General features: G+C 39.4%; 1 protein-coding gene across 11 annotated transcripts in view; it reads left to right on the forward strand.

The window, feature by feature from the left end:
- The first annotated feature begins 273 nt into the window (after window positions 1-273).
- POC5 (POC5 centriolar protein) overlaps window positions 274-27,826 on the forward strand; it is a 34,399-nt gene continuing 6,846 nt past the window's right edge. The window contains exons 1-11 of one of the 11 annotated variants that reach the window (XM_086323200.1): window positions 274-3,759; window positions 4,132-4,293; window positions 7,657-7,752; window positions 12,491-12,632; window positions 15,071-15,154; window positions 15,439-15,632; window positions 17,171-17,347; window positions 19,069-19,173; window positions 20,815-20,994; window positions 22,304-22,457; window positions 27,085-27,371. In XM_086323200.1, the coding sequence (XP_086179326.1) occupies window positions 7,669-7,752; window positions 12,491-12,632; window positions 15,071-15,154; window positions 15,439-15,632; window positions 17,171-17,347; window positions 19,069-19,173; window positions 20,815-20,994; window positions 22,304-22,457; window positions 27,085-27,371 (1,407 nt within the window). In that variant the 5' untranslated portion in view covers window positions 274-3,759; window positions 4,132-4,293; window positions 7,657-7,668. Of the gene's footprint in view, window positions 3,760-4,109; window positions 4,294-7,656; window positions 7,753-12,490; window positions 12,633-15,070; window positions 15,155-15,435; window positions 15,633-17,170; window positions 17,348-19,068; window positions 19,174-20,814; window positions 20,995-22,303; window positions 22,458-27,084; window positions 27,372-27,826 lie in introns of all 11 variants that reach the window. The other 10 variants (XM_086323201.1, XM_086323197.1, XM_086323195.1 and 7 more) reach the window with 10 other exon arrangements.

Below are 27,826 nucleotides of genomic sequence, written 5' to 3' on the forward strand. Positions count from 1 at the left end.
GTACTTTATCACACAGGCATTTCCTGATTTCTCCTCACTTCAAACATAATTCATAATTATTTATGCATTTGTGAGGGAGGTTTGTCGTTGTTAACTTTGTTTTTTCCAGTTAGACTAAGTTCCATGACAGCAGAGTATGTCTATTTTGCTTACCATTATATTCCTAGTACCAACAGAATGCTTTGTACATGATGACTGTTAGATAAATATTTGTTGAATGAGTAAGCATACAGGGTTCAAGCTGGCAATTCAATTTTTATGGATTTGTGGGAGTACTAGTCTCCTCTCTTTGGCTCCCCCTGTAGGAACCTTGGAAAAGAGTCTGTTCTAAATTAATAACATAGAGACAGGTTTGTTCTCTCTTTTAAATGTGGCTTCATGGAAGAGTGGTGATGGCTTACCCATCAATTTTCTATGAAAATCTGCCCCTCAAAGAGATAGAGAAGAGAAACATGGAGCCAAGTACAAGAAGGCACAGGGATAATGAATCAGAAACAATTACCTTGTAAGGGGTCACCATGTGGCAATCCAATTTAAAAACAGATTTTTGAACCAGTTGTGAATTTTTATCTATCAATAGGAATTTGTCCTTATAATAAGCATGGAAAAGATGGAGGACGGGGAACAAATATAGCTTGTGCCAAAGAAACTGCTGGTGCTCTTCTTATCTCATTGCTTGCATAAATAGAAGTCTGGCTCTACTCACAGGTAAGTAGGTGAGATCCAGGTTATGCCACTTCTATCTACAGAAAAAGAAACGGATACTTCATCCTCTAGGTACCACAGGGAGCCTGAAAATTCACCAGGATCTCATTACTTGCTCTTCAGCCTGGAACATTCCCTTTGCAATGTGGATCCTAACGTACCTCTAGCAGTTATGCCAATACAAGCTGAAAGGCTAGTTTTTTGATGTTTGTGTGATAGGTATTTTTAAATATAGTAAGTCATTTAATCCCCCTACAACCCTATATGTGGATAGCATTATCCAAGGTGACAGTAAGTAGGTGATACAACCAGGATGTACTTAACAATGACTCTAAGGGCAACACTCGCTTCACCAGAAGGGCTTGCCTTGCAATCTGACACGTCTGAAGTCATTAATATAACCTAGTCTAGCAGTTTCGTAAAGTGTGGTCCACAGACCCCTGCAATCATAATCACTGTTCAGTTCAGTTCAGTTGCTCAGTCGTGTCCGACTCTTTGCAACCCCATGAATCGCAGGACACCAGGCCTCCCTGTCCATCACCAACTCCCAGAGTTCACTCAGACTCATGTCCATCGAGTCAGTGATGCCATCCAGCCATCTCATCCTCTGCCGTCCCTTTCTCCTCCTGCACCCAATCCCTCCCAGCGTCAGAGTCTTTTCCAATGAGTCCACTCTTCACATGAGGTGGCCAAAGTACTGGAGTTTCAGCCTTAGCACCATTCCTTCCAAAGAAATCCCAGGGCTGATCTCCTTCAGAATGGACTGGTTGGATCTTGCAGTCCAAGGGACTCTCAAGAGTCTTCTCCAACACCACATTTCAAAAGCATCAATTCTACATTTGAATCAGTTCTAATGAGGTGGATGAAACTGGAGCCTATTATACAGAGTGAAGCCAGAAAGAAAAACACCAGTACAGTATACTAACGCATATATATGGAATTTAGAAAGATGCTAACAATAACCGTGTGTACAAGACAGCAAAAGAGACACTGATGTATAGAACAGTCTTATGGACTCTGTTGCAGAGGGAGAGGGTGGGAAGATTTGGGAGAATGGCATTGAAACATGTATAATATCATGTATGAAATGAGTTGCCAGTCCAGGTTCGATGCACGATACTGGATGCTTGGGGCTAGTGCACTGGGACGACCCAGAGGGATGGTATGGGGAGGAGGAGGGAGGAGGGTTCAGGATGGGGAACACATGTATACCTGTGGCGGATTCATTTTGATATTTGGCAAAACTAATACAATTTGTAAAGTTTAAAAATAAAATTAAAAGATAAAGCATCAATTCTTCGGCACTCAGCCTTCTTCATAGTCCAACTCTCACAGCCATACATGACCACTGGAAAAACCATAGTCTTGACTAGACGAACCTTTGTTGGCAAAGTAATGTCTCTGCTTTTCAATATGCTATCTAGGTTGGTCATAATTTTCCTTCCAAGGAGTAAGCGTCTTTTAATTTCATGGCTGCAGTCACCATCTGCAGTGATTTTGGAGCTCCCCAAAATAAAGTCTGACACTGTTTCCACCGTTTCCCCATCTATTTGCCATGAAGTGATGGGACCAGATGCCATGATCTTCGTTTTCTGAATGTTGAGCTTTAAGCCAACTTTTTCACTCTCCACTTTCACTTTCATCAAGAGGCTTTTGAGTTCCTCTTCACTTTCTGCCATAAGGGTGGTATCATCTGCATATCTGAGATTATTGATATTTCTCCCAGCAATCTTGATTCCAGCTTGTGCTTCTTCCAGCCCAGCGTTTCTCATGATGTACTCTGCATATAAGTTAAATAAGCAGGGTGACAATAAACAGCCTTGACGTACTCCTTTTCCTATTTGGAACCAGTCTGTTGTTCCATGTCCAGTTCTAACTGTTGCTTCCTAACCTGCATACAGATTTCTCAAGAGGCAGGTGAGGTGGTCTGGTATTCCCATCTCTTTCAGAATTTTCCACAGTTTATTGTGATCCACACAGTCAAAGGCTTTGGCATAGTCAATAAAGCAGAAATAGATGTTTTTCTGGAACTTGCTTTTTCCATGATCCAGCGGATGTTGGAAATTTGATCTCTGGTTCCTCTGCCTTTTCTAAAACCAGCTTGAACATCAGGAAGTTCATGGTTCATGTATTGCTGAAGCCTGGCTTGGAGAATTTTGAGCATTACTTTACTAGCATGTGAGATGAGTGCAATCATGCGGTAGTTTGAGCATTCTTTGGCATTGCCTTTCTTTGGGATTGGAATGAAAACTGACCTTTTCCAGTCCTGTGGCCACTGCTGAGTTTTCCAAATTTGCTGGCATATTGAGCGCAGCATTTTCACAGCATCATCTTTCAGGATTTGAAATAGCTCAACTGGAATTCCATCACCTCCAATAGCTTTGTTCGTAGTGATGCTTTCTTTTTTTTTTTTTTTTGTAGTGATGCTTTCTAAGGCCCACTTGACTTTACGTTCCAGGATGTCTGGATTCTAGGTGAATCACTGTTGGTCTTTGTTAAAAATTCAGTCTTGCCCAAGATTGAAGTAATCAGCAGGTGGCGGGGGTAGTGATTCTGTCGTGGTGCACCGGAGGAAGGAAACAATTCATATGCCTGAGGACCACACGCATAGACTACGGGCATTTTCGAAAAGACAACAGTATTCCACTCTAGCTGACTTCAGTCCTGCTTGGCAGTCTAACCAAATCGGTTCTCAGGGTTGCCCGGTAACCCTCAGGCCAGAACCGCACTGATTTCGGGCTTCTGACCACGGGGCGGAGCTACCTAAGACTGCTCCCTCTCCGAACCAGCCATAGCCAGGCTGCTTCTCTCCGGAAGCAACTTCACTCCGGCTTCACCCTCCCCCGGTCCGGAGCCCCGCCCCCGACGCCCGGACCAATCAGACGGCAGGTTGCTGAAGCTCGCGGCCAATGCCCAGGGCCGTCTTTACTTCCTCTTTGCAGTTTGAAACTGTCAGGTTGCTGCTGGGGAAGCTGTTGGACTCGCTGTTGTTGCAGCGGCGACGAGGGGAGAAGATACGGAGCGTGGAGTTGGGGTTTGCAGAGAGCCTCGGAGGTGGGTAAGCGGCGCCCCTGGCGGAGGCTCTGGAGTGGGATTTAAATAGCCTCGGCCGGGGTTGCAGCCCCTGGGGATCGGACATGACGGGGTTGGGGGCGTCTTCCGAAAAGTAGGGCCCTTGAGCTGCTGCGGGACGGCAAGATCGAGAGATTTCCCCTCCTCCGCGTCGGGGAAGAGAGGGCAGGAAGGAAAGTTGCCTGAAGTGTAATAACGGTATTGCAGCTGTAGGTTCGGGTCATTTAAGACGTATGGGGTAAAATGACCGTGTGTGACACTTCATTGTATTTAAGTAACAATTTGATGTGACACAGCGGTAAGAGAACTTGTAGCCCTGTGCTTGCTCGCAGCTGCCTTTTCCTCTGCCTGTAGTCCGTGGCGTGGGGAGGGGCGGGCGCACCCCCTTGCCTGCATTTAGGACCGGTCAAGGCCGCAGAAACCTCACTCAGCTGCCAGCTTGCACGTTAATTCACTCTTCCAGTGCCTCCTGGGGATTAATTTGAATTCCTGGACCCCGCTTCCAGTAACAGCCAGGTAATTACCAAGATCTAATTTGACTTCTTTGGCCTTAGACAAATGCTCAGAACTTTTTATCTCGTGATTTCTGAGCTCTTGGGTTAGAGAATTCTGAAAATTTGATTGTCTGATGTCCATCTGCTTTCCATCAAAGCAAGTTTGATTTTCTCCTTTGTCTCAGAACTAGAAACAATAAGGAAATACTACTGTTGTAGGGTTTTAGATAAATTGTCATACTTTTGATGTCATCAAAGCAGGACAGATGGAAGATTTATAGCATATTTTCTAAAAGTATACTGTTTTGCATCTGCAGGATATGTATATATATATATATATAGAAGCTCTTTTTGAGATGTGACCATGATTTTCAGCTTATTTGTGTACCCCCAATCCCAGCCCCCTTATTACCAGTCTTCAGACACATCCTAAAGGAAGACGTGAATGGAAACAGAAAGGACAAAGTTACCACAGTGGTGGATTTGAGTCCCTTAAAGCAGCCTTCCTTGCTGCAGATGCATGTGCTTATTTTATCCTCCCTAATTGGCTTAACTAAAGTCAGTCATGCTGAGATTTAGTTTACTTATCTTGTGTACACAGTAATGCTCATTGAATACAGTTAATATTTCCTTTCCATAGTCTAGCCTCAATCTGTATTTCCATTCTAATACTGCACTTCTACCTGGATCTGCCCTTTCTCCTTCAGTTTCTTCATCTGGTAATTTTCAGCCTACTTGATTAAGACTTGTTCTACTTTCCACTGAAATTGTTCAGGCAAATGCCCCAGCGACTTCTGATTACCAAACTCAAGGGATTCTGCCAGATTCTCATCTTCCTTTGGCATCTGTCTCTGACCATTCCCTCCTGGAAGTTTTTGTGATGCTGTTCTCAATGTTCTATTGTTCTGACTTCCTTTTCCATCATTTTTGGTTCCTCTTCACTTATCCTTTAAATATTAGCAGTTCTTATTTTAACTTTGCTCTTGTTACAGTGGTGGTGGTGTAATCACTAAGTCATGTCCCACTCTTGCGACCCCATGGACTGTAGCCTGCCAAGCTCCTCTGTCCATGGAATTTTCCAGACAAGAATACTGGAGTGGGTTGCCATTTCCTTCTCCAGGCATCTTCCCGACCCAGAGATTGAACCAGTGTCTTCTGCATTTCAGGTGGATTCTTTACCTAGTGAACCGCAAGGGAAGCCCATCCCAGCTACAGTAGTGGTCCTTAACTTTACTAAGGCTTTAGTACCCTCCGGACACATACTGGAAGATGAGGAGCCTCTTTCTAGAAAAAATATGCATGCGCTAAAAAATACTGCACATGGTTTGGGTCTAGGGACCTCAGAATAAGAACTCACACTTCTTTTCCTAGGTGATCTTAACATCTCCCTTTTATCAGCAGTTCCCATTATGCTGATTCCTCAAAATGAATTTCCAAACCTTTACCTCCAGTGTAAGGCTCCCACTTTGCTTAACTCCATGAAGCACCTTTCACCTTGTAGCCATTGTGAGTGGCGGTACTTGGAGTTGTGCGTCAAATAACTGGCATGGCCAGATACTGCATACGTGCAGCCTCACTTCAGTGCCTTAGAGTCACCTCACCCCAGTAAGTCTGATAATGAGACCACATTACCCTTCCCCCAGCCTACTCATCTTCCTGTATTCCTTGCCTTGGAGAGTATCACTACCATCCATCGTTGCCAGCCAGAAATCTGGGCCAGACCAGCAATTCTTCCCTTTAACCCCTTAACCGATTATTGATCACAGTCTCGAATTTCCACTGCCATGACGCAACTTAGAGTCATACCTCTGACCCCGTTTATCTCCTCGGATTACTGCCAGAAGGAACATACATGTCTTGGACTACTGCAGTTGGCTCTCAGTTGCTCTCTCTTTAGTATCCCACCTCTCAAATCCATCCTGAAAGCTGCCAGAGTGATCTTTCTAAAAGACAAGCCTGATCATGTTATCACTTGTTTAATTAAGAGTTTAATAACTTCTCCTAGAAAAAAGGCGAAACTTTTTAACATGATGTAATTGTGATCTTCCATGATCTGGCAGCTCCTCACCTTGCCTGTTGCATCCTTAGCCAAACCCTGATCTGTGCCCTTTGCTCCAGCCTCACAAAATACTTGAAGTTCCTGGCATATATGTCTACATCTCTTTGTCTTTGCCTATGCTGCACTGTTGCCGCACATATCCTTTAATCTTTTATCTGTCTTTCAGGTCTCAACACCCCAGTCGGCTCTTCCCATTTCTTCACACCCTCACTGTCCTACCCCATGAAACAGGCTACTCCAACCTTTCTACTTTGTGCTTCTGTTGTTTTAGTATTTAACAGCACTTTTTTCAAAAGTAATTAAATTTATAACATCCTTAAAATCATACTGCTGCTCAAAGCAGGGAAGGCAGTGGCACCCCACTCCAGTACTCTTGCCTGGAAAATCCTATGGACAGAGGAGCCTGGTAGGCTGCAGTCCATGGGGTCACTAAGAGTCGGACACGACTGAGCGACTTCACTTTCACTTTTCACTTTCATGCATTGGAGAAGGAAATGGCAGCCCACTCCAGTGTTCTTACCTGGAGACTCCCAAGGACAGAGGAGCCTGTTGGGCTGCTGTCTATGGGGTCACACAGAGTCGGACATGACTGACACGACTTAGCAGCAGCAGCAGTATATGCATGTCTAGCCCTTCTTGTAGATTGCAAAGTCCTTGAGGACAAGGACTTCTTCATCTTCCCTTTCTCCCCAAGTCTTACATATAACTGGTATTCAGATCATTTTGAATAGTCATTATTTGCCTTTGAAATAATTTATGTACTTGTCACTAATAGTACTTATATCATTACTTATTTTTTGGTTAAGATCTTAAACAGTGTTTCTTTGCATGGTATTAGAATTTGTTGTTCTGTATAATCTTGCTTTTCTTAAAAGAGTATTCCCAAAAGGTCAGTTCCCCAAGCAGAGAATTTACACAAATCGTTCATTCCCTCTGGGTTCAGTGTCTCGTAGGAGAAGACACAGCATCTAGGTGCTCATGCGTTGTTCAACATCAGTCACACTCTATGATGATCCACACCCCCCGCTGTGGCTGTTTCTGAGGAGCTTCCATTTTCCTTTAGTCTTTTCATGTGTTTACCTCATCTCCTTGACCACATCATAAGCTCCCTACTTGGGAGCTGAGTATTTTTTTCTTACCCAGTGATTTTTGTCTGTGGGTGTTCAGTATGTTGAATGATTTTAACATGTTGAATGATTATTGTTTCCAGGATAGGATGTAATTACACACAATACACACACACATACACTCATATTTAGAAAGCATTTTATTTTAGTTTAAATATTGCAAAAAAATAAACTAAAGTTAGCTTTTACTGTTTTATAGTATTTATACAGAATGTCATCAGATGGGGAGATATGCTCACCTCCGGTTTTGCAAGAAGACTCCAACCGAGGCAGTTCTGTCTCCTCAGATCTTCAGGTAGGAAGACATGTCTAAATTTACTATGACTTTCTTATTTCAAATACATGACAGTATGAGGAAAACCTAAGAATACATTTCTCATTCATTCATGCCTTTACATTCATAACTATAATACGTTTATAATGTGTGTAAAATTATAATGATATCAAATGTTGGGAATTATTTTACACACTTGGAAAAATACCTTGCATTGTTTTAATTAACCTTTCAGAAAATAATCATGAACTCTTTTAGCATTCTCTGTACCAAAGCTCCAAAAAATAAAATGAGAGGAGAAGCTGAAAATCTGAAGAAACACTTTTTTGGTTGAAATTTTCTCTTTGTAGCTCTGTCTCATGAGTGTTGCTTTCACTTTAATGCAAATCAGCCTGATGTGGAAACTGTCCAGAGTTCTGGGGCCCTAGACTCCCCAGTGTTCCACTCTTGGTTCTGGCCCCTGTTGCCGCACCATCGAGCACCCGCTGGTGCCCAGGACCTGGGCAGTGACAGGTACACCGACTATGCAAGGTGTGGCTTTCATACGAAATGTTTTAAATTCCTGTTAATTCTAAACGTTTTACCATCAAAAATATGGATTAAGATTTCTAGAGTAGATTTTAAATGGGAGAATACTGACATGGTCTATCTTGGGTTTTCTCCCTCTTAAGAGGGGAAAAGCTGGATGGTATGTTTATGCCTAAGTAGAATAAGTGGCGTTTGACACCGTGGAAGATGACAGAAGCTTTAGGGAAATATTTTATGAAACAAATGTGTTCCTTTAATTGAAATTACAGGTTGAGGAATTGGGAAGCTATTGGAAAAGTATCCGTGAGTTTTTACTAGGGTAAAAGTGGTCTGAAATTGTGACATAGATGTTTCATCCTTGCCTTCCCTTTGAATGGTATCTCCCCCATTTCGTGCTTTCTTTTTAGGTGACAGTGCTTTACTGCATCCTTCATCTTTTCTGTATTCCAACTTCTTCAAAAGAGAACGGTTTAACTTAGGCATACCAGTGATACTGTGATTTATAATAAAAATATTTGGTCATCCTCACATTTCTGGCACAGAGCTCCTAAAAATATTGGAATTTCCTAACTAGTGAGGAAATGAAGGTATTTTTTGTTACGTTGATGACATAACTTTTGGACTTCAGCCAAGGATGAAGACTGGTTGCCAGGAGAAGGCCAACCACATGATTAGCTGGTTGGAAATTGCCATCACACACACTCCCCCACCGTGAGGGAGGGGAGAGGGCCTGGAAGTTGAATCAGTCGCCAGTGGTCAGTGATTTAATCAGTTGTGCCTATTAATAAAGACCCATAAAAACCCAAAAGGACTGGGTTTGGGGAACTTCCCATTGGAGAACGCGTGGAGGTGCGGAGTGACTGGCCTGTCAGGAGAGGGCATGGAAGCGCCACACCCCTTCCTCGTACCTTGCCCTGTATATCCCTTCCCTCTGGCTGTTCCTGGAGTACAGCCTTTTATAATAAACTGGCGGTCTAGTATTATGTTTCTCTGTGTTCTGTGAACCCTCTAGCAAATGAGTCAAACCCACTCTGGTCCATAGCTGGTTGGTCTGAAGCACAGATGATAATCTGGCCTTGGACTGGCATCTGAAGTGTGGGGCAGGGAGGGCAGTCATGGGACTAACCCTCAACCTGTGGAATCTGATGCCGCCTCTGCTGGAAAGTGTCAGAATTGAGACACCCAAGTGGTGTCGGAGAATTGCTTACAAATCACACTTTGTAATTGTTGGGTCCAGAACCCTTATAAGACCTTATAATGTGAACACCTTGTAAGATCTCGTGTTGTCATTTTTGTCGAGAAACAAAGCTTTATGTCAAAAGAAATCTCTAGAGTAGAATTTTAAGAGATGGAGGGGGAAGAATCTTCTAGACATGCCAGAAATCATTTTGTGTTATTGGTTACCGGTGCTTAGAATGCTACCCTAACTGAGATTCTGTTTTTAGTAACCCTCAACTTATGACTCTACTGGTCCTTGACAACAATTGAAAGCCTTCCCATATTCCATTACTGGAAACATTTAAAAATATAAATGCCAAAAATAATGTTTAAAGTAACATAAAGTAACTATATACTTTGACATATATAGTAAATATTTAACACCAGACACTTAGTACAAAAGCCCCTCATAAATCAGTATTCCCCGTAAGGGCATTTTCATTACTGTTTCCAACATGTGAATGCTTCATAAGACCGATGATGATAAATGCTGAAGGATAGGCAGCATCCGTAGTACTTATTGACTTATCATTTCCTCTAATCACAACTTTGAAGTGTCAGCCAGTTGCCCTGACCACACTTGGTAGGCATGGGTTTAGCTCTATTATAGGGTCACATCAGTCCAGCGATTGAGGGGGGAGGCAGAATTACAATTTTTGGTCATTAGGGTTCTTTTTTACCTTAAGGCAGGTTATCTTTGACAGTTAAGGAGAGATTATTAAGCTCAGCTCAGTGCTCTGTGATGACCTAGAGGTGTGGAACAGAGGGGTGGGTGGGAGGGAGGCTCCAGAGGGAAGGGATGTATGTATACCTATGGCTGATCCACGTTTCTGTACAGCGGAAACTAACACAGCATTGTAAAGCAGTTGTACTCCAATCTTAGACACAGACGTAGAGAGCAGACTTAGGGACACGGGGTTGGGGCAGGGAGGGAAGGAGAGGGTGGGTTGTATGAAAGAGTAACATGGAAATATACGTTACCACATGTAAAGCAGATAGCCAAATGGGAGTTTGCTGTATGACTCAGGAGCTCAGACTGGGGCTCTGTAACAACCTCGAGAGGTGGGATAGGGAGGGAGGTGGGAAGGAGGTATACGAGGGAGGGGACATGGGTATACCTGTGGCTCATTCCTGTTGATGTTTGGCAGAAACCAACACAATACTGTAAAGCAATTAACCTTCAATTAAAAATAAATAAATTCATAAAAATAAATTATACTCCAATTTTTTTTAAAGGTATGAAAAAGGAAGATGATATTATTTATATTTATCCTAAACTAAAAAATAACCCATTTGGCCTGTGTCTGCATATATGAAATGTAAATAATTGTTTAAATGACTAATTTTTCCATTTTTTCCCTTAAAGGCAGTTAAAATATATATGTATATTAAACATTATTAATGTATACGTATTTACATCCCCTTTAACTCATACTGATTGTTGTGGGAACTTAGAAATATGTGTTTGGATCTTTCTCCCTTTTCTGAGGTCAAACTAGGGAAGCCTCAAGTTAAAGTCATTGACTGGCCCTTCCCCTCCATTCCTTGAGGCACAGTTTATTCCTGTGGTAATAAGCTAACTGAGCAGAGCTGATGTGGCTGGCTAGTTGTTACTGCCTCCAGAGGAAGTAGATTCTAAAAAGTTAAAGATAGCAAAATACTTGGGTGTGTTTAGTTAAGTATTCTTACTCACAGAAACCCATAGGGAAACAATACGGGTTACTAATTTTCAAACACCCATACTGTATCCTAATGTTCTTATTAAAGGTGGGGCTCTTTCTTTGATGTAGACAATCTCTGTTAATTCAATTCAGCACGTAGTTACTGTGACATTTCAAGGAGGTAATTTGGAGCATCACTTAACTCTTCATCCTGATGGTGAATCAAATAATAAGACACTTATGACTAATGATGATAATGGAATTTTCTGTATCTGAACTTTTTATGGAGAAAAATTAATATTAAATAATAGAGTAAGAGACTTCATAGCTTTTAAACCTTCCCCCAATTCCTAATGCAAAGACATTCTCTAGGTCCGTGCCATAAGACCCTTAGAGGGACTTCAGCTAGCTGCATGTGCAACTAAAAATCCTGCATGCCACAACTAAGACCCAATGCAGCCAAAATAAAGAAATTAATTTAAAAAAAAGACTCTTAGAAGTCCTTAATAGGAATATATGTGGCCTCAGTGACCAGCCCCTTTTGAACAGAGACTAAGTTCCAGTACTGAGAGAATTTTTTTTGACTTGGCTAAACAAATATCTATCTATCTGTATCAGGAAATTCCTTTTTGCTTTAACCTTGAGGAATATTCCTGTAGTGCCTACCCTTGGTGACCTGCCATTTTTTAATCCTCTTTTCTCATGTGCCATGATGTTGCCAGCAGGTAGAACTGAACAGGTTGGCATTCGTGTTCTCTTTTTCGCCTTATTATTCTTTCTCTACCAGTATTTCTCTTAGACTCTTTCCATGCTTATATATGAAAAGAGACTCAGGGTGGTTGTAGAATTGGGTGGGGCAGGAGGCGATAAGAGCCAAAACTACTTTTCATCCCTAGACCCTCCCACTGTAGAGTCTTTGGGAACAGCATCATGGAACTAAATTCCAAACAGGCATGACTGGGTCTTTTTCTCCCCTGCAAGCAGTTGCCAGTTGAGAGAAGGTTCTTGTGTGTTGTAGCTGCTGATAGGCTTCAGGAAAATGCCCCAGTAATCTTTGTGTCACTGCTTTAAATTGACATGCTGAAAGCATATGGGTGCTAAAGCATTATCACCAGAAGAAATTGGGGTAGGTCTATTTGTTGAATTTCTTGCTTGTTTTTAAGAAATTTCACTTACTACAAGAAAGTAAATGATGAATGAAAAACATAAATCCCAAGTACACATTTCTTTCTGTTGTTTGGGCATACTGTTTTGAAAACTGAAGTAGAAAACATCTTTGTGACCATTCCTTTACCAGAATGTCCATTGTGACAGGGGTATAATGCATTTTTGTTGTTGTTGGCTTTTCATAGGAAGAGTATGAAGAACTGCTTCGTTACGCTATAGTGACTCCAAATATTGAAGCAGGTGTTTCACAGCCGTCTCATTCAAAGGCAGAAGCAGTGCCAGATATTAAAATTCCTGCTATAATTGATGATATTCTTCAAAATTCAGGTTATGTATATTTTTCAAGATGTCCCTTAATTTAAGATGTTTACTGAGCTTTTTAATTCTGTTGATTTATGATAGTGAAAATACTTCTGTAGTGCTTCTTCTCAATCAACAGTATATGTCTGTCATCTGGGGGAGAGTTTACATTTTAATATGTTTTTCTTGGCTCTTATATGACAGTTGAATTTTTATTTGAACTTCGTTTGACTGTCTTATGAAAAATCATAAAATTAAAGCAAACACTGTAGCAATTACATGTCTCTTAGTGTAGGGTGTTGCATCTCTTTCAATACAATGGTTTTATGCCGAGAAACACTGGAAATGAAATTCCCAAGCCCCCAAACTGGAGATAGTCCATAGATAGCCCGCAGAACCCCTTAAGTTCATGACCACGTGATCGGACTTTGTCAGCAGCATTTATCTGGGCCTGGAGGACTGTCTGGATTGTCACCACGAGGACGAACCCACTTGGGAACTGTGTTACTGAAAGAACTGAGAACTAATACAAACCAGGATGTGTGTTGATAGATGAGTGAGTGAAAGGTGGAGAAAGGAGGATGAAGCTCCTTTTACTGTCTGTTCCTTATTCAATACAAGATCCCAAACAGCTCACTCAAAATGAGTGTTTTTCAAGGGGCACAGACTACCCTCCTGAATCAGCCCTGATAATGATCAGTTATTAGCAGTAGGTAAACCCCAAAAACCCTCCTCCAAGCGCACAGCACAGCCAGCTCAGCCACAGGCTCTCGGGCGCCTTGGGGGCCACAGCCCTGCTGTCTGCCATTCCTCTCCCTCCATAGTCGTGGAGTCTCATTGCTTCTCATCCTACAGCACAAGATCAACGAACAGGACCAGAACCTCAAAACGTGTATTTCTTCTAACACTGAAACATACTAGCACTGAACAGTTTCTGCCCAAATTTTGTTGATCTTCAAGAGATATGACCCTTGGATTTATTCATTCTCTATGAGTGATCTTGACCATGTTTTAATTACGTGCATTTTCTACTGAGCAAACCCAAACCCAAATACTCTCCTACAGCAATCACTTGGGGCTTTCCAGGTGGCTCAGTGGCAAAAGAATTCACCTGCCCATGCAGGAGACATGAGTTCAATCCCTGGGTCGGGAAATTCCCTGGAGGTGGGAATGACAACCCACTCCCATATTCTTGCTTGAAAAATCCCACGGACAGAGGACCCTTGCAGGCTGCAGTCCATGGGCTTGCAAAGAGTCAGACATAACTGAGTCCACATGCACATACGCAGAGTCTTTGGGACCTAAGAATGCTGGTCTTTTCTAGCATCTACAATATAGTCAAAGCTATGGTTTTTCCAGTAGTCATGATGGATGTAAGAGTTGGACTGTAAAGAAAGCTGAACGCCAAAGAATTGATGCTTTTTACTGTGGTGTTGGAGAAGACTCTTGAGAGTCCCTTGGACTTCCAAGGAGACCAAATCAGTCAATCCCAAAAGAAATCAATCCTGAATATTCATTAGAAGGACTGATGCCAAAACTGAAGCTCCAGTACTTTGGCCACCTGATGTGAAGAGCCGACTCATTAGAAAAGACCCTGATGCTGACAAAGATTGAAGGCAGGAGGAAAGGGGATGACAGAGGATGAGATGGTTGGATGGCATCACTGACTCAATGAACATGAGTTTCAGCAAGCTCTGGGAGATGGTGAAGGACAGGGAAGCCTGGTGTGCTGCAGTCCATGAGGTTGCAAAGAGTTGGACAGGACTGAGTGACTGAGCAACAACAATGAAAGTATTTGTATTTGCTCTGCCCTTTCCAAAAAGTATTTGAGATCAAAATGCATAAATTCAGTGAATTTAGACATTCTTATTCATACATAGACTTAGTTAGAGTGAACTTTGTAAATTTATCACCCCATTCTCTTTACTCTTGGTATTGCCATTGCTTGGTGTAAAGAAGGTTGTGTTGAAGCTGGCCAAGTATCTAAGCGTCTGACAAAGCCATCCTTGTGAGGTTCTTTTCCAGTTTCCTTTTTGCCATGTATTGACTAAAGGTTTCTGAGGTAGAAGTGAAGAAGTCCCTATTTGGAGGGAACCAGTGTCACTTAGGTTTTAGTAGAGCTAGTGAAAAGCAGCAGACCCTAGAAATGTCCAGTGTTGTAGGACATGACACTTACACTATATCAGTATGAACTGAATGCCACTAGTAAACTGAATTCTTTTTCATCCATATTTGTTGGGTGAATTAAACTTATTAATGATGCAATAAGACTTTTTTAAGTCTCACAGTTTTTCCTTCCTTCTTATTCTTTGTCTTAGTGTTCCTGTCCCTAGCCTACTGTATTTTCCTTGTTCTAAAATCTTACTTACGCACAGCTACCTTCTTCTATTAGGTATGTGTGATTAGGTATTTTATATAAGACTGATTAGGTTTAATTAAAAGAAAAACCTCTTTCTTTTCATCAGGAAATAGCCCTGCAGTGAGAGAAACAAGGATGGAAGTTGGAAAAGGATGTGATTTAAATACTTCAAGTCATTCAAAGACAGATGGTATGACTTTTCCTTAGCTTGTTTTTGTTAATATACAACATTTTGTGCTTTGGTGAATATTATCCAGGTAGTGAGGGGAATAATTTCAGCATATTACTTACTGCAAGGATTTTTAAATGCTACTATGGATAATTTGTTAAGCAGTACTTTTAAAAATAATTATATAAGATGCACAGTACACTTAAGACAGATTTAATGCATTATAATGTGTGGCGTTTTTTCTTAAAACTGCTGGATTAGAACGCAGATTAGATTACTCCAACTTTCCTTTTCTTCACCAGCAGCAGCATCCCCAAGGAAGCCGCCTCACCCGGTCATGGATTTTTTCAGCTCAAATCTTTTAGTTGACTCTTCCTCACCAGGGTCTAATTCCAGTCCTGTCGATGCCCATGAAATAATTGTGACCGATTTTCTTATTTCTGATGAAAACCTTCAAAAGATGGAAAATGTGCTTGATCTCTGGAGTTCAGGTCTTAAGGTATTACAGTTGTTTAATATGTAATGTAGCAGTTTTGCTCGAGACCACTGTTTATTCTTCATTTCTTTGAATTAAAAAGTTCAAAACGAAACAAACTGTAGCTGCCAAAGGTCAGTCCAGTGTTGTAAATCTGTGCTTCTCAGTCGTTACTGTCCATATGAGTCACCTGGGGATTCTGATAAACTGCAACTTCTTAGTCAGTCCTGGTTCAAGATGGAGCACTGCCTAACAAGCTCCCAGGTGACAGTTCAGAAGCCATACTTGGAATAGCACAGTTTTAAATAGTTGCTGGAACAGCTCTGCATATTCCCCTGAACTTCTCCAGTATTTTGAATGGCTCAGCCTGTGTGTGACTGAGAGAGACACTTGTTGAACCTTTCCCACGTCATACCTATGACTAATGGAATGGTCTCGTTTTATATGAAGCACAAGACCCAATCTTAGCAACATGTATTCATTTTATAGCCACTTACAGCAACCACAAGGTATAACTGATAAATTGATAAGAACTTATTTTTATTTTGGTGATGTTAGTGATCCCTAAGTAAAACAAAGTATTCCAGAAATGGCAGTTTTTCTGCAGCTTAAAATATAGTGGAGAAAATGACAGTTTTTTCTGAAACATAGTTTGAGAAAACTAAACTGAGTATTCACATACACGGACAAATTATGATCATCAGAGTTTTGTGGCATCTATATTTTCTCCAATATTTGAAACCTTAAATTCTAGAAGTAAAATTTTGGTATAATTTTTCTCCATGGAACAGGTTTCATGCTTCTAACCATGGTGTAAGTCCACTGAGGTAGTACACCACCAACCATTTCAAGACTGTCACATGTTCAGTTAACCCTACTGTTATCCCCACTGTTTTTTGATAACATGATTATTTGGTCTTTTTACTTATGCCAGTCAGTAGGGTAAAAAGCGATCAGTCTTAGCAATTCATTGTAAGGTGCCCATTGTGATGAATGATTTGCAGGAAGAAAACATCAACTCTGATGGTCTCCACTGTTCATCTCTGTCTAAATACCATCCCAGTCCAGTGGCTTGACCTCAGCCATGGTCCTGCATTTCCTTTTTCTCTCATTCACCTAAATATGGATATTTAAGTCCTTGACTTTATTTGTCCTAGTTATTAATGAATGAGACCTAAAAAATTTTAATGACAGTTGAGTTCAGTCGCTCAGTCGTGTCCGACTCTTTGCGACCCCATGGGCCGCAGCACGCCAGGCCTCCCTGTCCATCACCAACTCCCGGAGTTTACCCAAACTCATGTCCATTGAGTCAGTGATGCCATCCAAGATTTTATAAAAGTAACTTAAAATGGGAGAAAAAAGTATGTACTTAGTATGGTGTGTGAACTAAGAAGAGCTGTGGCTTGTTGAACATGCACACGTTTTCATTAGTGGATTTTTTTTAATAGCTCTTATGTTGAATGCTTGTTTTGAGTTTTTTAACTTTTTTCCTAATTTCAGTGTCATTTTATGAGGAGCATTAAGGAGCAAACTACTTAATTGTCAGCATATTTATTTTTCAGACAAACATCATATCTGAACTAAGTAAATGGAGACTGAATTTTATTGACTGGCACCGAATGGAAATGAAAAAAGAGAGAGAGAAACATGCAGCAGATGTAAAACAACTGTACAGCCAGATCAACAGCTTGAAGGAGCTGCAGAAAACCTATGAGGTCTCCATTGGGAGAAAAGATGAGGTCTTCTTTCTCATACTGCTTTTTAAGTGAGAGTCAGTAAATGTCTTGTTAGGTAATAAATGCCAGGAACTGAGTGTTTAGATTGTACAAGATACAAAGGGAAGATCACTTCAGAAACTAGTAGAAAAGTAGATACATAAAAATAAGATTTATTCTTCATATTAAATGTGCTAGGATCATGTCATTTTATCTTGGCCACCACATTCAGTGTGCTCAAAGAGTGCTATATTGAGTGTGGGAACACTATTTTTTTCTTCCCCATCTTTTCTTCCTAACTGCCCTAAAGAGAATGTCAGGGATCCAGCATTACCCACATTTTAAACCATCCTTTTAGAGGGGTATAGATATCCCACGTTCCATCTGTGATATTTCTTTATTCATTCATGAAGTCCTTTCTTCATTATGTTGATAAGCACAAGAGCACTGTGTGTTTTGCTTTCTGTTAGCCTCTTAAAGAACTTGAGAGTAGGGTTCTGCTGCTGCTGCTGCTGCTGCTGCTGCTAAGTCGCTTCAGTCGTGTCCGACGCTGTGCGACCCCATAGATGGCAGCCCACCAGGCTCCGCCGTCCCTGGGATTCTCCAGGCAAGAACACTGAGTAGGGTTCAAGTCTGTGCTAATCTGGGGCTTCCCAACAGCGCCTTGAACAAAGCAGATGGGCAGCAAACCTACAGCTCCCCTAGGAGGACGGTGGCTTTTGGAGAACAGCAGACAGCTCAGCTACTTGTCTGCAGATGCAGCCCTCACTGTTCTAGTGAACTAGATAAGACTGTGGTTATTTTTTAAATACATTTTTTGAGAGTGTCATAGGATGCAGTGTAGAATCAGTCATTTTACATAACTTGCTTGCTTTTTTGAAACAATGATACTAATGTCAGTCATTTTCTATATTACCCTCAAAACCCTGTCCTTGACAGTTTTAAAATATTTTATTAAATTTTTTTGTTTCAAAGTGTATCACACAAAAAGAGTATACATGCATATCTAGTTTTTGAAAACAAAGTGAACAGCTATGTGCCACTACACAGCTTAATAGAATACTACTAGTATCTTAGAATGCCTGCCCTTTTCCACTTTTGGAAATTATTTAAAGAACCAGAATAAATATCTCTCAGCAAATATGCCTAATTTACTAAATCTCTTTTAATGGGCCCAGTTGTTCAGTTCTTTATAAGAGAGAATATTATCTCAGGATTTAAAAGCCTTCATAGATTTTTTTTTTTTAAAAGAACAGGAACACTATCGCCAAAAAAGTACACCAAAATGTAACTATTAATTATTTACTTTTATGAGTTTGTTGAATCCAGAAAATCATTAAACAGTTATTGAGGAACTTCTAATCCAAGCTATTAAAGGTACTTAGGGACTAGAAATATATTTTAAAACTGGTCTCTGCCCTCAAGTCTAGTGAATAAAAACATTTTGTATACGTAGCAAAACTCTCCAATGTATGATGATTTTTCTTGAATTAAATGCCAGTGATCATATTAATTTTCATACACCTAAACATTTTATTGATTATTACTAGGATACACATAATGAAGATTTCTTTCCTCTTTTGTTCCCCTTCATTCATTGATAAGTAGTGTATTCACGTGGGGAAGTTTTTTGGTCTTTTTAAAGATAATGAGGTTACCTAGATGAATACAGTAATGATCCGTAAGTATTCTTTCTAGCATTTTTTGATATATGAAAAAGTCATTTTACTCGTTGCTGTTTACAGGTGATTTCTAGCTTGTCTCATGCAATAGGCAAGCAAAAGGAAAGGATAGAGTTGATGAGAACATTCTTCCACTGGCGAATCAACCACGTCAAATCAAGGCAGGATGTAAGTGTGAAAAACAAAAGCTGATTGATATTTATTAGACTTCTGAACTCAGAAGCATTTAGAATCACGTATTAGAACTCTTGTTCAAGTCAGAGAAAGACTTGTTTTTTAATAAGTCAAAATTAATTAATTTAATGTTACTCTTATTTTAAACTTGATATTGGTACAGTTTGTGGAAAAAATACTTCCTTATATTTTGTTGACTTGTTGATACACATTTTCTGCCTCATGGTAGGTTAAATACAGAGTGTACCTAAATTACATATGTCCTGGTTATGGAACCCCTTTAACTAATTCGACCTCAGATTTAATTACATGAATTTATCATCTTTAGCATATCATAAGCTTCCTATATTGTTTCTACTTCTAAAATGCCTGAATTATCATCTTTAAAGAGGCAGTACTATATTTATACATTATAAAGTTGCATAAATGTTTGTTGTGTAATTTGCCTCAATAAGAATTTTAAAAATCCATGTCCATAAAGATTTTTTTAAATTGTTCTGAGTTTATGTATAATTTAAACTTGAATATGTTTTGTTTTAATTACGTGAATGTGTTAAATTTTAATTAATTTATTAAATTTTAATTAATTTATTTTAATTAAGTATATCAGTGTAAATATAAATTGAAAATAGTAGATGGTTGTATCAGAAGTAGAAAAGTATGAAAGTATATATGTATCCCACAAGAAGACAAAGACTCAAGAATGTAGGGGATGGAGATACATACGTATAGATGTATTTTATTTATGATAATCATGTGAGTCATGGAGTAATCTTTATGCATTTAGTTCCAAGAGAGTAATATTTAAGGAAAAGGCTGTTACTGTCATGGAGTACAATTTCTCCTTTAAGAGTGCTTCTTAGTGCTTTCCTTTATTTCCCAGTAGATTAAATCTACATTAACCATATTTAAAAGGGCTATTTAAAATTGAGTCCTATTTGGAAGGTTATTTATTGGGTGACATAATGATAATATATTATATTCAAATGTTAGTTGAAAGAGTTTAAGTTGCCATCACTTTTTGAATAAAAATTTTTTTTAAGAAAATTGAAAATTGGAAATGCTTCTTCAGGAGACTTTAAATTCTTTGATAGAAGAATAGCATGTGTTCCTGCTAGGATCAATTTGCTATAAAATATGATGGCAAAAGTTTGCTGTAAAATATGATGGCAGAGTGTGTAAACTCATCTGCTTACGGTGGCCGCCAAGCTGGAGAGAAAGGGCCGTCTCGAGCCACACCGCCACCCTTTCTGCCATCCAGCTCCTAGTCCTGTTCTCGGCCAGAAGGTCATCAGATTCATAACCAAGATAGCATGGGCAAGTCACTCATTTTCTTCCATCGGGTGTTTTGTGTCTCCCCTACCTTGATGAGTTGCATGAAGCCGTGATGTAATGGATAGGAGCTTAGACTCTGGAATGAGGCAGGGCTGGCTCTGCACTTTCTGCCTGTGTGGGCTGGGCGTGTCGCTTAACCTCCCTAAGCCCGTCCCGTCTGCACATGAGAAGAGCGTGAGTACGCGCTGTGAAGTGGTAACGCAGGCACCCCGCTTACCCCACAGGCTATGTTCTGTATTGCTGCTGCCAGTGTATTTACCAGTCCACTGTGTTTTGGGTTTGTGTATTACTTTCACTCAGGTTTATGAAAGTAAACTAGCTGACCAGTATTTTCAGCGAACTTTACTGAAGAAAGTCTGGAGAGGCTGGCGGGCCGTAGTACAGAAGCAGTGGAAAGAGGTGGTGGAACGAGCTTGTCAAGCCAGAGCTGAAGAAGTCTGTGTCCAGATTTCCAATGACTATGAAGCCAAAGTTGCTCTGGTAGACATTTTTTGCTTTATTTTCTCCTTTCTAAGTAAAAATTAAAAAGTTGAGTAGCCATCACTCAATGGCGAAGAAACCTGTTTCTCAAGTTTCATTCACTGTGGTGTGGGTTCAGATAGACTGTTGGGAAGGAGCAGCGCTGAGTCAGACTTACAGACTTTATTCTTTTAGCCAGTTATAATTTTGACCTCCAGACCTGTGTAAATCTCTTGTATGTACATTTCTCTTGGAAGTGTAAATCACCCACAGATCATTACCTCTCTAAGAAAGTGTACTTTATTAGGCTTCTTCTGGCCTTTATTTAGCTAAAAATGAAGACTAAAAACAAAAATGTTTACACCCATGGCAGATCCACGTCAATGTATGGCAGGAACCGCCATAATATTGTAAAGTAGAAAGTGAAGTCGCTTAGTCGTGTCTGACTCTTTGCAACCTCATGGACTGTAGCCTGCTAGGCTCCTGCATCCATGGGATTCTCCAGGCAAGAATACCGGAGTGGGTTGCCATTTACTTCTCCAATTGTAAAGTAATTAGCCTCCAATTAAATAAGTTAGTTAAAAAAAAAAGTTTATCCTTATGTTATTTTAAATAAACTGTGTTTTTATAAGTTTGATAAAGCAGTTATATATAAATTGAAGTTATTTAGACTTATAACAATAATATAACATTGTTTCCAAGTGAAAACATTTGAGACACAAAATGAAAATAAGCACCATATTGAAGAATGCAGTAGGCCTCTTGAAATCAAATATTAAAAGGAAAATTTTTTTCATCATTATAATACTAAATTCTTAAAAGTTTTATTATGCAAATAACATTCTGTGATTGACAATGACATGCAAAAAAACGTAGTCCCTTTAGATTTGGTCTGTGGGTAGGTGTTGTACCTAATGCCACTTTGCACTTTAAATTCTGTGGATAACACTTAGCTAAAAAAAAGAAGAAATCAGGTACTGTTGCTGGCAGAATATTTTACTATCCAACATAAAAGTATATGGTAAGAAATAACAGCCTTTTGTATAATTAGAATACACCAGTCCTGATTGAAGCCAGTATGAAATTCCCTTTGTTTAAACCTTGACCTTATAGTTAGGAATGAAAATGTTGTGTTGATGGAGACACTGGAGGTAAAATGCGTCTTTTAAAATAATTTGAGACTCAGTGGAAGAAGTATGCTAAAGTGATTTTAGTATTTCATACGAAAATAACTTCACAGTATAAGAAGTCTCTTTTTTAAAACAATAAATGATATTCTTCCTTGTAGCTCAGTTTTTTTTCTTCTTTTTAAAAATTCTCCTGATTTTAGTTAACTGGAGCTTTGGAAAATGCAAAAGCTGAGATCCAAAGGATGCAGCATGAAAAAGAGCACTTTGAAGATTCCATGAAGAAAGCTTTCATGAGGGGTGTGTGTGCGTTAAATCTTGAGGCCATGACGATATTTCAGAACAGAGGTGATACAGGTTAGTGTTTTAGTTAAGATTCTCTGCCTACTTTCAAAAGGGATTTGAGGAGATTCCAGTGATTGGTGTGGTCTGCAGCACTAATTTTCTTATCCAGTATCTTATCCAAACACTATTTTAAATATCATAATGTTATATCCAGTTTTAAATCTGCCATGAAAATTCTGTCTGTCATGGTTACTTACAGTATCTTATATCTGATCCAGTAAACTGTTAATATTTAGGCTCAGTGCTGTAATAATGCTTTGAATATATAACATTATTTTAAAGCTCTTTTAACTATAATGGTAATGCCTTTAAGTATAAAATTTCTGTTTTTTTCCTAAGTAGCCAAATGCCTTGAACTGTTTTGTTGATTAAATATTTCTTGTCTATTCATGGTTCCCCGTTTTTGCTTGTCTTCCAGTGTAAGAGAGGCCTCAACTAAAACTCATTTCAACAAATACAAATATAGGCCTATCTGTAGAAGTCAACTAAAATAACGCTGTGTCAAGAAAAGTCCATGTATTGGCTCAGATCTGAATGATTCTTATCATCCTCATGACATAGAACAGCTTTGCCACCAATTTACAATGGGGCCTATTTTGCTCACTGGGTTTTAGAAAACTAAAATTTCTTCTATGAACAAAGAAGATAATATAAATCTTCATTACCTGCTTTATAGCGGGTTCTTGTGAAAATGCAATGAAATACAACTGCAAGCACTTTAAAAGACAAAAAACACTTAACATGTAAGAGGCTAGTAATGATATAATTGTTGCAGTCTTAAGTTGGCCTCATAAACTTAATGTATATAAATATGTGAACATTTTTGCAGTATTTTTAAATCCTGCTTGAAAATCAGATTATTCATCAGTGACACAGTTTTATTTTGTAACATTGTTAATATGATTTCAGTCCTGTGAACAACTTGTCTGTGCTTGTTATGCCCTCATTTCAAAGCACCAACAAATATTTTTTATTTCAAATGTGTGTGCTGTGGATGGTGGTGAGTTCAGGCAAGTTGTGTTCTTTCTAAAGCAGTCGTGGTCTGTGGCCCCCTGGCAAGTTAGAGACTTAGGCTCAGATAGACCCTCAAGACTGAATCTTTATCTTGCTGATACCCAAATGAGTACTGGATTTCTCCAACAAGTGGGCTTTTAATTGAGTAGTAATGCTGGAAACAAATGTACCATGTCCAGTGATTGAAGAATCTGCTTTCAGTTTTAATTGTTAGCAAGTTGAATATATTAAATTGAAGAAGTTAACTATCTACTTATAAAAACATGTACTGGGTTTCACAAGTGCAGTGAGAACTTAGAATCATTAGAACTTGCTACATTCGATTACAAGAAGTCTATTTAACATAACCTACTTAAGGTTGTGAATTGACTTAGGATACAGTGTTTTACCACCTCAATATATTTACCATCTTAAATTTGTAAATTCAAATACAGCAGTGTCTCCTACGGGCAAATATGCATAGTAGGATTTCTGATGTGTATTCTGATCGTTATACAATGCGACTTATTTTGCTCCTGTTGCCTTGAAGTCTATTGTCATCTGTAGCTAATGCCAGGTTCTGGAATCTGAGAGGTTTTGCGTGGCCGTGTGCTTTGTTTATTATAACAATGGAATAAAAAGATGGCAGGAATAGTAAGACACACATCAGCAGTACACTCTAGTGTTGATGAAGCTACCAAAGGCAGAAGCTCATTGTAATCTAATGCTGGGCTTGCTCTGTGATAATTAAGTCTTGTGGCATTTTAATAACAGCTATTAAAATAGAATTTTTAAAATTCTCAAGAGAAAAGAAAATTATTCCTGGTCCCCTGAAGATAATTGTTTTTTATAATTTTTTTAATTTCTTCCAATAATTTGCTAGCCATAATCCTCAGTGCATCATATTGTACAGTGTCCTAATAAATCTTATAGTTCAGATAGAAGTTTCTGCTGCTGCTGCTGCTGAGTCGCTTCATTCGTGTCCGACTCTGGGACCCCATAGACAGCAGCCCACCAGGCTCCGCCGTCCCTGGGATTCTCCAGGCAAGAACACTGGAGTGGGTTGCCATTTCCTTCTCCAACACGTGAAAGTGAAGTCGCTCAGTCGTGTCTGACTCGTAGCAACCCATGGACTGCAGCCTACCAGGCTACTCCGTCCATGGGATTTTCCAGGCAAGAGTACTGGGGTGGGGTGCCATTGCCGTCTCCGAGAAGTTTCTGTGAGGTAGACAAATTGTGACAATACAAATGGCCTTTAAAAGGATTCCTGCCAATTTTTAAAGTAGTTTTAGGAACAGTATAAAAATACTTTCTAGCTGAAAAATGTGTCCAGTTAGAATAATTACGATACTGGTTCCATACCTGATAAGTCTGCCGCCCACCTAAAAGTAGACAATCAGAGTCACTTTATGAAAAACATGTTAAAACTCAGTGTGTATGTGTGTTTTCAAAGCAAAAGCAGTCTTTTTATTTTTTTATTTTTTATTTTTTTTTTGGTTAGAAATAATATTTATTATTCCCTCCCGCCATGTACAGATTACTTTTCAGAAACATGAACATATTATCCATGTCTTCATCAATAACAGTTTGTAGAAAATAAACTTAATTCATATCTTGTCAACAATATAGTTCTATCATTTTTTTTGAAACAATAGCCATTTTATTTTTCCATGTTAGTTCAAGAATAGCTTCAAGTTTTACATTTCAGATCAAACCAAGACAATCTTTGTTTCTAGGTAATTGCCTGACAGAGCCCCCCTACCACCCCCTAAAAAATTCTATACCCTAAGTGATAAACTCTTCTTGTACATTCAGCAAACTTTATATTGGAAAAGAAAAAGAATAATTGAGATAGGTACTTACTCTCGTGCACAGTAATAAATCTAGCTGAGCTTCTACTCCTTGCTTTGCAATGATGTTTACATAAAATAAATCGTATCTTATCAAGTTACAATGGTAATTTCTTGAAATGTGTTTATGGAAGCTATACACTTAATCCACTGAAATTTCCTTCTGATTTTTGAATCTGCAATTAAACCATTGCCATAAGGAAAAGCTTCATCCCAAGAAGCTTTTCTCTCTAAAGGCTTGAATCGTCTCTCAGATCATGTAAAGAGATACGTTAAAAGCACAAGAAAAAATGTTTAGCTTGCTGACATAATGCCCTTAAGTTTGCTGACATAATGCCCATGTCTTAACTTTTTATATTGAATTAGTCTCTCCAAATTATTTCAAAGGACCTAGGCATTATAATCCTCATTAAACTTTGTTAATGAAGTAACTGTTGCTCAATTTTATATAAAGATATTCTCAAGACAAGAACTTACATAGTAGCCCAAATTTCTAGATGGAAAGAGGACAACATAGAAAACCATTTAAACATAGGGTTACACAATGCCCTCTATTCAAATATTCTGAAACATCTCAGTGACTGAATATTGAAATCCTCACCTGATGTTTGATATCAGGTATATATGGATTTCCCTGGTGTCTCAGATGGTAAAGAATAAGATCTGGGTTCATTTCCTGAGTCAGGAAGATCCCCTGGAGAAGAGAATGGCTACCCACTCCAGTATCCTTGCCTAGAGAATCCATGCACTGAGGAGCCTGGCAGCCTACAGTTCATGGGGTCACAAAGAGTCAGATTTGACTGAGCGACTAAGCACACGTGCATATACAGTCTCAAATGGAAATTTTAACCAAATCCTCATACTGAGAGGGAAAAATCTAGAATAGGACCCTTCATCCTAGCTTCTGGAAGCTGACATTTTATATTTCTTTGATCTAAGACTAAGTTTCAGTTCTGAGAAAAGGTTACTATATATGTGTCACTAAATCAGTTGTGTACAAATATGCTCTTAATTCATGACATATAATCTACCTGCAAGAATTCATTTCTTCTACAGTATCAAAAGTAAAGATTTTAGTGTTACAAACTCATCTATTACTGTTTGCTGAAAAAATCAAGAATTAAAAATACATTGGTTTTTAAACCACAAGTTGTGAGTGACAGTGATGTGTCAGTGTTGGTTAATCGACTGTGACAAATATATCACTGTGTGCATAATATCCATTGTAGGGGAGGTTGTGGGTATGTGGGAACAGGGAGTATATGGGAACTCCATACTTTCATTCAGTTTAGTTGTGAACCTAAAATGTCTCTAAAAAGTTTATTTAAACAAAAATTCATTGGTCTTGTTAGAATAGCAGTGATAGATGGTAAATGAAGAGGGTAGGGTGATTATCAGAAAATTATTCTAAAGATCTAAATACCAGGCCATTTATCAGGGTAGTTGTATGAAATAATGGAAAGAACATAAATCCTTAGGCACAGTGTGACCGTATTATTGTAGTGGTTGTAAGGTCCCAGGTGAGTACCTAATTTTTTTTTTCTTTTCACATAAAAGCAAATCACTCATTAACTGTCATGTGTCAAAGTGGTCTGAAGTCTTTAATGGTTAATGCTGACATTAACCAGTCAACACTGACATAGTGTATTCACTGAACCCTATTGACATATCCAGTGATAACACATTTCTGTATTTCTGTGGGACCAAATTTTAGCTAGGACGGATTTTCCTTGTTGGGAAGAGAAAAGTAATCTTAACTTGGAAACGTGTTAATGGAATTAATGTGTGGTTTCTAGGAACAGATTTCACAACCAATAAAAGGGAAGAGTATGGGCCTGGTGTTCAAGGGAAAGAGCCTCCTTCTGCTCATTTGGATGCTTCAGCCGCTCCGGTGCCCTCAGCGGGCGCAGTGCCGCCGTCCCCACCAGCAGCGGCCCTCGGAGCCACCTGCGCGGCTGCCTTTCCCTCGGCGGCTTCCGTCACCTCTGCCGGCGCCACTTCCTCTTCCTCAGCCCACGTCTCGGTCTCTGCCCCCCATGGCGCTGGGCTGATAGCTACAGCTTCTGCTGCACAGGAGGAAATGGTCAGTACAGTAATGTAGGTGCTTGTGCTGGGAAAAGGGTTCCAAACTTCTTTGTATAGTGGATATTTTGAACTCAGAACCTATTTTGCCATGGAGAAAAAAAAATCTAGATGGTCTTTAGGCCAATCCACAGAAAATATTTAATATACAAATTAACTAAAACATTAATTTATAGTGAAAATAATACCTGACAATTCTATTACAGGAGTGATAATTTAAAATGAAGAACGTTTTAAAGGAAAGAAAGTTTCAAGGGTCTAGGAGGCTAATGGCTCTTCTGTACATTTTCTGTTCAACTGTCTGTGTTAGTCACTCAGTTGTGTTCGACTCTGTGATTCCCATGGACTGTAGCCCACCAGACTCCTATGTCCATGGGATTCTCCAGGCAAGAATACTGGAGTGGGTAGCCATGCCCTCCTCCAGGGAATCTTCCGGACCCAGGGATCAAACGTGGG

The sequence above is a fragment of the Bos grunniens genome, chromosome 10 (genome assembly GCF_055505025.1).
Source record: "Bos grunniens cultivar Pamir isolate PY7600 chromosome 10, Bosgru_T2T1.0, whole genome shotgun sequence".
Lineage (NCBI taxonomy): Eukaryota > Metazoa > Chordata > Mammalia > Artiodactyla > Bovidae > Bos > Bos grunniens.